Here is a 12690-nt window from a genome sequence, read left to right as displayed (position 1 = left end):
AAGGCCTTCCCTGGTCTTTCTCTCCAGAGGCTCACATTCCCAAACCTCGATTCCCCGTCTCCCAACTCTGGACTCTCGACTCCTAACTCTAAACTACCAGACTACCTATGAAATTCTCCCCAAGTACTTTTAACAATCTATACAAAATCAACTATTCATGAGTAGGTACAACCCATTGTACATAAGAAATGAAGCACGTGCAGCAATTTTAATCTAACTTCTAATCTAACTTTTAAGCTAACTTTCCCCCTCCAAAACAACAATACTAGATGTACCATATGGCAATGGCAGTTACCCCTGTCTGGTTTTGGGAGTTCACACTCTCTTTCCTATCTCTGTGTTATCCATGACTGACTTGGTCGCCATTAGAGTGATAGCCCGGTAGCATTATCTTCAATTCAACAGTCCCCCGTCAATTAATGCACGGTGTTACCAAAATCTACCTCAAATGTACTTTTGACAAAAGTGCTGCTCTCTATTGATACCCACTGTCCTGCATGATTTCCATTAGTTCCCATTCATGACCTTATTGTCAGCCCATTTTGTTACAACACATCAATTCTATTAATAACACAGGCACACTATTTCTAAGCAACCATTTCTCCCAACACATACAAATACGTATACCATGCACGTAAAAGGGGTAGATACATAAGTTTACACTAACGAGGCGTGCTTACTCATCATGATAAATACATTTTATGATTACAATAACCTTGGGATGCATGGGATGGGAGTCGGGTGGTAGTCATATTTCAAACATAATATGTTAAAGTACAATAAACTCAGGTTGAATTTGTTACCAAATCATGCCTAAATATTTTAGGGTATCACGATTGCTTCCCTAACATACAAAATGGAAGTGCAAGCGACATTCACGTATTGTTTTGTACACACAGTTACACTTTTAATTACATGAGTTGTTATTTGTTACAAAATATAGTGTTCAATAATATAAATAATAATAAAATAGCTTCTTGTTAATATTTTAAGGCTATGTGCAACATTACTTACTTATTATCTCCTCTACTAAAGAGTTCCGTACATATATCATGAACAAGGAAAACGTTTTATAAACGACAATAATACATATTTCTACCACAATACGCTGTGTTATTACACTCTCAGATCATTGTATAAACATGCAGATTGTTTAATAAATATGAATTATACACCACACGTGGTATTTGACCTTCCGTAGTTTTGATTGGTCGAGAAGATGAACCTTGACCGGACAACTTTTTTCACGCGCTCTTTGCCGCGTGCTGTTTTGTTTACGAAGTCTGCTGTCAACATCCGGCATAAGTTGGTGACTTTTGTGATGTTATGAGATGGGAAAAGGGGGTTTCCGACTGAGATTGTGATAGAAACCGATCACACGACTCATGGTTGTTGAGTATGGTATTTATATCACTCTCGTTAGTTAATTTTCAAAATTTACAGAAAGATACTCGCTAAAGCTCGTGTCTTTTGTAACTTTTGAAAATTAACTAACTCGAGTGACATAAATACCATATTCAACAACCACTCGTTGTGTAACCTCTATATAAATGATTCCATACATAGATGAACCTAAAATCATTTTTTTGGTCAATAAAGAAAACTTTGGCAAAGATACCAAGTATTCAGCATAATTTAGTATTATCCTTAAATTAAAGCGTGGCTGGTAGATTTTCACAAATAGGGAAAACAATGAAGGAGTTTGTTGATAAAATAGCAAAAGAAAATCGTTTTTCCTTTCATGTTGTCCCGATGTAGTACTCAGAAACGAAATTCCTCTAGTAGCAAAAACGCAACAAGCTGGAGAACCAATGACAACAGATGAATGCCCGCCATATTTGCCTCGTTTTCATCGTCCTCTGGCAAAGTTGCAAACATTCTGATAGGGCCTCCACTCCCGTCTTTGATTTTCATCAGGGCTACAAATATAGTTGATCCACTCTCTGGCAGTCGGTCAAGGTACGCTGCACTCTCTATACCAATGATATTTTCCTTGCTGAGGAGAAGATGAACAGTGAATGCATCTGTTTGGCCGTAGTCGGTGGAGGGCGTGTCAACTCCGACGCAATACACCACACGACTTGATATAAGCCAATCAATTGCGTCCTCGTGCCAGCCGGGGAAGTGGTAGCTGGTTGCATCACTGATGTTGTTAGTTTTGAAAACAGCATTATAATCTGGATAGTACTTCTGCCATCCTGAGTTCATCAGGACAACAGCTCCGTACGGGATTCTGCCGTTACGTGTTTCCCAGGCCATGATGTCGTCTTTAGTGACTCTATAGTCACTGTTCGCCTCGGCCTTGGCTTTCACGTCGATTATGACACCGGGACCTACCAGTCTTTCTATGGGAATCTGGTGATTTTTCCATGGTCCTGTATCATATGCTATGTGAATAGGGGCGTCTGCATGAGTTCCTGTGTGTTCGGCAAGATCCATTCGGTTGTGCTCAAACCTGAAACAATTTTGTCACTTCAATTTTATTCGACAATTCAGTATCAATACAATTGCGTATGATATGTCTATAGTGCGATTTAACTTTATCAATAGAACTCTGAGCTGAAAGTTAGATTTGAAATTGTTTCGATTTTTCCCGAAACAAATTTCGCGCACGGATAAATACAGTGAACACCGTAAATCCGACCTTGCCCTCCACGAGGGAGTTATTCGAAGTTAAATGAGCAAAGAGAAAAGTTCGAATGTGTGAAGAATCCAGACGTGAATTTATTTGCTGATTGTATGGGAATCTGACTACAATCGGTAGATTCTTTAACGGCCTCGTCCTTTGACATGTCGTCAGAAACTGCGGAAACCGTGGCTGTGAGACGCGGGAAACTGATAGCGTTTGAATTTAGTGATCTTGCGACGGAGTACAGGGGTTCGTTACAAATGTCTGAAATGTTAATGTGTGCTGTGATTTATATCACTAGGTCTGTAACACATCTGTCAGTAGGTCTATATACTATGTGTATTTCAGACATTTGTAACGAACCCCTGTTGATCAGTGCAGTGTAACAGACGATATTTTTGATAAATTGCATGTGTGTTAAAATTGTTTCCATTTCCGGCAATGGTGATTTCAACCGATGTGCATTTTGTACGATATTGCAGACCTTAGTCTCGTTTTTGTTGTAATAAAAGATTTTGTTTTTATATTTTCTTTTTCTTTTGCACATACATTTACAATTACATTGTCAAGTCTCACAATGCCTAGCGATATTTCAACAGCCGTCGTGTTTATTTACATTGGTCATTGTAGTTCCGGTCGGTGTTGTATTAATACGCTAAGAATTGTGTCTCGTGATGCATGGTAATCAAAGTCCAATCAACGACACAGCTTTCAAAGAGGCTACATAGTGACAATGCCATGCAAATGAAAATATTGTAGTTTATCATACTTACGAATTTGATTTATGGTTTCATTCTCACTTTGGTATTCCTTTTGTCTCAACGTTTATTCTATATTGCTTTCTATAAAAGATATTTCCTCATGATTTGCTAATTTTCCTTTTTTTCCCAGCGAAAATTCAATCTAACATGCCGCTACCCTTATTTGTGCAATTTTGACAATTTTTCAATTACATTTTAAATTTTAATATTTACTGTTACACGCACGTCAAAGTACTACTAATCAATTATGTAATTTCGTTGAGGTGACTATGTGGTTATATAACCCTGAAAAAGTGATATTGACCGAGACGAAGTCCTTAATTGTTATTTTAGATGCTAAATAATGTCATCAGACAAGATGGACCCCATATCAATAGTACGGAGAAAATACGTCATTATTCAGAAAGCATTGCGACGTTGAAATGAGGTCATGAATCGAACATTAACCTAATGTGTCTTAGTCGAGTCAATAAGACAAATCACCGAGCACCATGTGATTATGATACAACCAATGTGCGTCATCTAACTTTATGTCCCAAACAACTTATTTTGAAATTAATGCATAACAGTCTTTGAAAAGGTATTGAGAAGGGATTTTAAATACTACAGTCAAGCCTGCTCTAGAAAAAAATCATTGTAAAAAGAAACTGAATTTAAAATTCACATTGTAGCACTGAGTTCACTGACGGTTCAATCATACCAGCAAGTAAAGTATAATTATTGTTGAACAATAAGGGGAAGGAATTCCTTAAACTTCATTATCAATTTATTTACACGTTAAATTTGCCTTTTACTTAAGGTTCACCTTGATGTGAACAGTGTATCCTGTTAACATCTGGCGTACTATTACACGATCAAATAATGCAGACACCCATCTAGCTTTATAATCGGGGACAGATTATCAAGGTAAACGATCAGAGTGTGAGCCTCAAAGATCCTAGTCACACCGCTCTGTGATTTTTTCGATAAACAATAAAGTAACGTCCCCATAATTTTATGTTTAATGTCCTGCTTATGTCCCGTTATGACGCCATCTTTTGCAGGTTGTGAACCAGAAATGGCTAGTCAATCTGTGACAGTAACTGTTAAATACATATCCCCAACCGTTTTAAGTCCTCATCGCAGTTTTAGCATCCTCTATATCCAGGGGTACGCTCACTTTCGTTCTCTACACCCCTGGAATATGTCATAGCAAAATTGAAGGCCACTGTGCAGCACCATGTGGATGAGATAAAAAGACTAGTTTGGTCCTTTGATGTACATCAAAAGAATCTCGCGGTCGTGTAACGGTAAAAGATGACAGGCTTTGAAGTCGGGCGTCGCTCTTTTGTAATCTTCAAAGGACAAGTATCAGTCTAGTGATTGGTCGTTGTTTTTTTACCTGACACCAATCAAATAGCTAGCCGCGTGCCTTTATTTTTGCTATGACATATTCCAGGAGTTTAGAGGGCGAAAGTGAGCGTAACCCCTGGATATCGAGGATGCAGTTTTAGGGAAATATCTGACAATAATTCACTTGACGATTTTGATATCGATGGCTTTATATCATCAAGTAAACAAAAATACCAAGATGAAACGGACGGTGTCGTAAGGAAAGTATAAGATTTCTAACAAAATGTTCTCAGAGAAAAACAACCGATTGAAACAATAACCCCGTACATTTAAATTAGTTACTCTGTTTCTTTTTCATGAATGTATGAAAACAGAAAGGTTACGAATATGAACCTGCATTTACTAGAAATGTCGCATTCAGCGTATATCGGTATTTGAAAACAAACAGACTACGCCAAACAGATAGCCATGAGTTCCGAGTTTTCAAAAGTAATGGAGGTGCTCCGTTTAAAACCCTAACCCTAAAACGTTAAAACGTGAGAGTTAAGGCAATCGAGATATGATAGCCGATTGTTAAGGCACGATTTCTTAACTCGACACGATTTCTCACCCGGGTGAGAAATCGTGCTAAAATTGCTGAGTTCGCAATACGATTTCTCACCTCTGTACGATTTCTCACCCGGGTGAGAAATCGTGTTATGAGTAGAGATATTGCCCGTTGCTACAAATCCTGAACGACTCAGTAGATTTGGACTAAATTCGGCCTGAATCATCCTTTGACCAAGGGGTCTTAAATTTGTATAAACGGTGAGAATGGCCGCCCTGGGGGCAGAGAAGCGGGCCCAATAGGGGCAATAGAGGTAAACCTTTGAAATCCTTCGTTTATCGTAGGGATAAAGTGATTTGATCCTTATGTAGTCTGGATCATCCTTGGGCCAAGCGGACTCAATTTTGTATAAACGTTGTTAGTGCCCTCCTGGGGACAGAGGGGTGGGGCCCCATAGGGGAAATAGAGGTAAACCTTTAAAATTCTTCTACTACTATATGGATATAGGGATTTCGTCCGAATTTAGTTTATAGCATCCTTGATCCAAGAGGACTCGATCTTGTTAAAATGGTGGGTTTGGACTCCCTGGATGGAGAGGGGCGGGCCCCAATAGGGACAATAGAAGTAAAACCTTTAAAACACTGCATCTACCGTAGGGATACAGTTTTTTTTATCCTAATTTAGTCTTGGGCATCCTTGTGCAAAAAAGGACTTGATCTTGTATAAACGGTGTGTGTGGCCCCTTTGGGTGCGAAGGGACGGGGCTCAAAAGGGAAACTGAGGTTTAAATATTTTAAAAAAAAAAACTTCTCCTTATGTACCATTTGAGGGATATTATCCGAATTTGGCCTTGGGCAAAGGGATCATCATTTTGTATAAGTTATGGGTTGGCCCCTTTGGATGCAGAGTTGCGGTGCTCAAAAGGGCAATTTGAGGTTTAAATCTTTAAAACACTTCTTCTTCTGTACCATTGGAGGGATTGTTTGTAATAAGAATAATTTCCCATTGTTGCTTTATTATCCAGGTGAGCGATAAGGGCTCTGGGCCTCTTGTTATAGTTTGTCTCAACTCCTTTGACTTACAATGGTTACAGATTTAATGTATAAACAGAGACATATAAAGCCAGTAGTATATACGTCTTTGGTATAAGCATGCGTGGTTGTACAGAGGGATACAAGTATCATAGTAATAGTGGTGTACTGCAGTTACATATAATAAACGTAGTCTTTATTGATATTCGATGTTAAGTTTCCGAACAGATTTAAATCATGGCCTATCATTTCAGGCTATACATGTAACAATTTCTGTTCTGATTAATGGACCACACTTAAAGTTGTTTAATTGAAGATTTTAATCTTGTTCTTTGAGATTGGGAAAAAGGCCAACATCTTCCGCAAAATGGATGCTGCAGACTAATCGAAATTTATGCATTTTCTAATATCCCTATGTAAAATTGTGCAGTGTCACTACGAACACTACTGCGATCTGCGTTGAATTTTTTTTATTTGACAAAATGTCCGTGTTTGGTCGGGTCCTGATTGGTAGACATTTAGATATTGACCAATGCTAAAGATTTGGTATATAGATGTATCAACTATGTAGGGCTGTCAACGGTTAGCTCCTTTTGGGAGCCCCATGTTTCCCTCGCTTAGACCTACAAACTATCTGCATTTGTAAAGATGCAACCAAAATTGGATAGTTTTGTAATAAAAATAGTGTTCAGGGATTACATGTTATTGTTAACTTTTTTCTCTTCATTACATACTGACAAAGAGATGTCGCCAACACCATAAAAAATCAGAACAAATTTTAAAAGAAAGCCAGAATACAACGTTGTGAAATATCTGAGATAGAACGCGCCTTTTCATACGAGATGAACAGATAATCTGAAGAGTACACACTTGAATGAGCAAGCATGTCTTAAAACGTTTGTCAAGTAAATGTTTTTCTGAAGATATGATTTCGAGTACAGATAACTGTAATTGAATCCGTCTTACTGCATTCCGACATTCGTTGTCCATCAAATATACTTACTGAGATTACATACAACTTTTTCCTGTGTTTATCTTGAAATACACAAGTAAACTATCATGTTTAATAATATATACATGTATGTTTGTGGTGTAAATACGTTTGAATAGAACATTGTCCAAAAATGTAATGTATTTGTTGCAGTATTTTATTTAACTACCAAAATGACCGATTGACCGGTCACTCGATCGGTAGATTGTTCGAGTAACCGGTTACAAAAATAAGACCGGTTTGACAACCCTAGTATTATGGCATTTCGATCATTTTCTGATGCAACGCTTGCGACTGCTGGGTTAGTATCGGCACCTTATAGTGATAACGGTTCCTGTTACGAGTACATATTGTTATGCTTTATAAAAATAAGGGAATGCATGTATCCTGCCAGAGCAATGATTTCACATCTGCTTTAGTAAGTTCATGTTGTGTAATTTCGTGTCCTTGGTTCCTTTGGCCAAAGAAAGGTGTCCTTTGTTAGATATGAATTGCATATTATTTTATATACGGTATATCTCGCGCAAATTGTCTTTTGAAAACGTCTCTGTGATAAGGATATTTAGTGGAATGAAAAGTAAATGAATAATAGATAAATATATTAATACAGGTACTGCCATCAAAAGAAGTGGTAGCATTTGTGTTAATTCTCTAATAAAAATAATAAATAATATAAAACATTCATATTGCGCCCTATATAATTTATAAAATTACTCTAAAGCGCTTTACACCATATGGATAGTAGTATTATACATAATTAGTTATAATTGTGAAACAAAAAAATAAAGGCTTTCAATCACTTTTATTCATTAAGCATGCAGATAATCATCGCAATGAGCACGTAAATGAATAAATAAAGGGTGGTATTTACATGACGTCTTTGTAAAGAGCCTAAAATGCAGACATAAAGAGGTGATTTTTGATGTCTTTTTTGAGTTTGGTCAGGGTATTTGACTTTCTAATAGCAGATGATAAGCTATTCCACAACGTGGCCGAAATCCCCCCAAAGCACCGGTTTCCATAGGTCACAGTACGAGATTTTGGGACACACAACAATGATTCTGACTCCGACCGCAGTGATCGTCACGGCTAATACAGGGTAACAAGTTCCTGTAGGTATGGGGAGCTGTTCCAGTCAGTGCTTTGGATGTGTACACCAACATTTTGTACTGCGACCGGTATCGTACAGGTAACCAGTGCAATGAATATAGCACAAGTGTGATGTGCTCTCCCCTTCGCATACGAGTAACCAGCCGTACTGCAGGGTTCTGTACCCTCTAAGGTGACTAGTTAGTTTGTCAGATATACCACAGAGCAGGGCGTTACCATAATCCAACCAAGAGGTAACAGTAACAGGTGAATACACCAACATATTGCATGCATCTGCAGTTCTAAACTGCCGGATATGTTCCTGATCTAGTATTAACAGGATGTGGCAATAGCGTTCACTTGTTTCTCCATGTTCAGTAAACTATCAAAGTACACCTCTATGTTTTTATCAGCTAGGACAGTCTCAATAGTTCTGGCACCGACCTTGAGCTGGAGAGCCACTGTTTGCTGACACTTTGGGGAAAAGACGATTAGTTCCGTCTTTTCCTGATTAAGCTTTAGCATGTTGGCGTTCATCCAGGTACTGATATCTGTCAAACAAGATTTCAGATTTTCTGTAATTGTATCCCAGAGTCCTGTGGTTTGATGACCATGTAAATGTGTGTGTCATCGGCATAGCAATGATAGCGAAGGCTTTGGCGACGACAAATCTCTCCGATTGGATTGGAGTACAGGCAATATTTTCGTGGTTACCCGAAATCTAGTACTTTCATGTGAGGTGTTAGATCCGATGGAAACACACTGGTGTCGTTAACTCAGGTAAGACTGTTTCCAGCATAGTGCGGTATCAGTCACTCCATAAGAGTACTCCAGACGTTTATAAAATATGCCAGGTCGATGACGTCAAATACAGCTGACAAATTCAGCATGATAAGCTCCCCTCTGCACTTGTTATCCAATGCAGAAGATTTGTCATTATGTACACGTAGGAGGTTCGTCTCACTAGAGCCCCATGCGGTAGGCCAATTGCAGGTTGTCATTGAGACTGTTTGCATAGAGAACCTCTAAATGCCGGGGCACAACCTTCTCGAAGATTTTAGACAGAAAAGGCAGATTTGATACTGGGCGTTAGTTCTTCAACCCCTCCTCGTCCATTCCAGGCTTCTTTAACAATGGTCTATCATGTGCCTTCTTGAAACACAATGGAACCTTTGACTCAGCCAATGATTTGTTTATGATTGAGGTAATCAAAGGAAACAGTGATTCAAGACATTGATTGAATAGGTCTGTAGGCAGTGCGAGGTCATGATGGTATTGCGCAACTCGTCTAGGGTTCTTGGTGAGAGCTTTGTCAATGGTTCCCCATCAAATTTAATGTCAGCAGTCATGACAGAGATATCATTGTCAGAAGTAGAGTTCACTTCCGATAAATGTTTCCTGATCGAGGTGATTTTATTCAGAAAGTAATCTTTTTCAGAATAACAGCTTGGTAGGATAATTTCACCTTTCAGACCCTTTGGTTTTTGGTGAGTCTAAAAAGCTGCCTATGATCCCTACCACATTCTTCAAGTCTTTCGAAATAATAAACATTCTTCGACTGAATGAGAAGTAAACCAACTAGTCGACATTGTTCCCTATAAATCTGTTGTTGAACGGTAAATTTGGTCCTTCGCCGCTGCCTCTCTGCTTTTCTACGGTTCTGTTTTTCTACGCGGAGATTTTCCTTATACTACGTGGCATTCGGGCACCGAGCGACAGTTTAAGAACACTAAATTCAGAAGAATAAATGACTTACATTGAGCAGCTGTTGTTGGCTTGATAACATGTAGATTCTCGTTCGATAGTAATGATGTCGGTGAACCGGATTGCGTTTGAATTTGTTTAAGAAGGCGCGCGCAGGTGCATTGTATGCATCGGGCAACAGTATATATTTTTTTCATCGTCTAATTGAGTGTGTGAATTTTGTTTAAGACTTCTGTTGTGTATTTCAAAAGTGAATGAATAAATGATAGATTTATAAACTTCGGTGTAATAAGCAATTGGCGGCCTCGTTTCCAGATAAATGAGTGACGGTCATTAATAAATCATTTTTATGTTATAGCTCTAACGGGCCACCGTAAATGTCTACCGGTTTGTCGCCTCACTGAATCTATGTGAACAAAATACATATGGTGTGATTAAAAATAAGGTTCACTTTATCATAACAAAGAGTATCGGATTTTGTTTGCATTTGATTTGCAGCTAAAGCATTCCAGTATATAATTTCTTTTAAAACATATTCACTGGAGTTTAGAAAGCTGGTGACCTTCAACAAGGTGACAGACATTACGACAGATATCAATTACATAATATTATGTAAAACGCGTTTAGCTTTCCGCAACACCTATCACAGTGTCAATTATTTCTAAACACTGGTTTGTTTATACGTCCCTTCTCGGATCCTGTTGCGGTCTTTTTATTTAGTTTCAAGTTACTTTGTGTTATTGTATATCAAATATTTTTCTCACCTGCCTCGCAGTGTCTGTAATGCTATGCTATGGTATCTTACGTCAGTAGTCTATCAACTATTTTTATGTAACACCTGTGCCAAGTAGTTTTCATATTTGACCAGCATATACCTTGAACGGTTGCGGAACACTTGACTAACTCTGAAGGTAACTGCATGTGGTCTTACATGTTAAACGTTTCAAACAACATTATAATATAACAAAAACCCTTGCATATGTTATAAAGACCAGAAGTGCATATATTTATATGGACAAAACCTTGAAAATTTAGTTCAATAGTCATAACATAGAAACAAGTAGTCATAAAATGTAATTTTATATGTTTTAGGGGTTTAGATAAACTTTTGTTAAAAAGCAATACATTATATAATGATATATGAATAAATAGATTAATAGACAAATCAATCAATACATATAAGGCATTTTGTACATTGATCTATTACTCATTTGAAATCATGTCAACTCATATATTACATGTATACTAAGGCAAGTTTTAAGACCCCACGTTAAAAATCCATCTCCAATTGTGATAGAGAGTTGGGGTGAGAAATCGTGCCGGGTGAGAAAACGTGTCACCTATGTCCATATGTTTTGCACGATTTCTCACTCGGGAGAGAAATCGTGCAAGGGTGAGAAATTGTGGTACGACAGCAACACTTTCAGCACGATGTCTCAGCCGGGTGATAAATCGTGTCTGGGTGATAAATCGTGCCGTAACAGAATACCTACTCTATCGACTTCAATGCTTATTTAACAATAAAAAAATAAGTCAGATGTAAAATAACATTTCGGAATAAAGCTAATTCTAAGAGAGTTTCTATTAATTTCGACTCTAAGATTACCTAAAACAGAACTGTATTATTGAAAACATTTGCCAAAAAAATATCAATATTCGACAGATTAGTTCTAGAACTAATGAGTAACTTACCATATATTGGAATAGACACCTTTAAACAAGAACGACATGTTAAATCTGGGATTGGACGGCCATGTTATAGCCCTGCTGTCGAGTTCATGGGTCAAATCCACCATTTTCAGGCTGACAGAACCACGAAGAAAAAGACATAATACGGCAACTGACGTAAAACTCTGCATCCTGGTTTTTTAAATTTTGTTAAAAAGTGTTTGACACGGTTGTACCGACAAGAAGGTTGCGTCGACCCTGTTTACGCGCGTGACTTTTTTACCAGTCTCGGTAACTGCAAACTCGATATCTGCTTTACCATTGGATAATAATCGTATACGAAGTTTTTTCTCTCCAAACAATATCGCTTTAGTTTCATCCATCAACTGTCTGAGATCACGCGTCTTGCATTTCTATAGAAACAGTATCTGAGTTTCAGATTCATTGTTGTCGAACTGGTTTTGTTTTTGTTAAAGTAATGTGATTCACGCTGTACGCTGCAAGTTATTTTTAGCAATCTATTTACATATGAAGCGTCAAATATTTACTGGTGCTATATTTAGATAAATTAAGACTTTCTAAGACGCTACGTATACGTTTAAGTATACACTTCATACAATCAAGGCATTTTCTAAAGAATCCGCAATAGTTGCCTTATGAGGCAGTAGGTACAAATCGTATGCCAACTGGCAAATTTCTCCACAAGTGTGTATGCACGATTGAGATGGAAATATGTTCGGTTCTCTTTTGCGGAAGAAACCTGCTACAAACAGCATCTTTCTGTATTAGTGTCACCATGCTTGAATACTACAGCACTTACCATGAAACACACACCGGGGCATTTGTTTTACTTCACATGGGTTGTAAGATTTGCGTCAAGGAGAAATATAATTTTCTCTTATTAGTCCATTCAACGACGACTCGAACGAGAATCGAAC

At 37.9% G+C, this 12690-nt stretch overlaps 1 protein-coding gene across 1 annotated transcript; it reads right to left on the bottom strand.

Moving 5' to 3' along the window:
* Window positions 1-1473: 1473 nt before the first annotated feature.
* Window positions 1474-12219, bottom strand: LOC110448262 (kynurenine formamidase-like). Its single transcript, XM_021494428.1, has 2 exons — window positions 11777-12219; window positions 1474-2455 (listed from the first exon to the last, which is right to left on the bottom strand). Exons 1-2 carry the CDS (start codon window positions 11941-11943, stop codon window positions 1762-1764), a joined length of 861 nt encoding a protein of 286 aa, XP_021350103.1. The 5' UTR covers window positions 11944-12219; the 3' UTR covers window positions 1474-1761.
* Window positions 12220-12690: the final 471 nt, after the last annotated feature.

This window comes from Mizuhopecten yessoensis, unplaced genomic scaffold, assembly GCF_002113885.1.
Source record: "Mizuhopecten yessoensis strain PY_sf001 unplaced genomic scaffold, ASM211388v2 scaffold3961, whole genome shotgun sequence".
Taxonomy (NCBI): Eukaryota; Metazoa; Mollusca; class Bivalvia; order Pectinida; family Pectinidae; genus Mizuhopecten; species Mizuhopecten yessoensis.
The sequence above is the reverse complement of the archived record's forward strand: the minus strand, read 5'-3'. Positions and strand labels throughout refer to the sequence as shown.

Excerpts from the sequence above, each read along its gene's own strand:
- LOC110448262 (XM_021494428.1), bottom strand. The coding sequence starts at position 11,943 with ATGCAGAGTTTTACGTCAGTTGCCGTATTATGTCTTTTTCTTCGTGGT. Across the intron at positions 2,456-11,776 it reads GGTGTCTATTCCAATATATG|GTTTGAGCACAACCGAATGG; the intron begins GTAAGTTACTCA and ends AAATTGTTTCAG.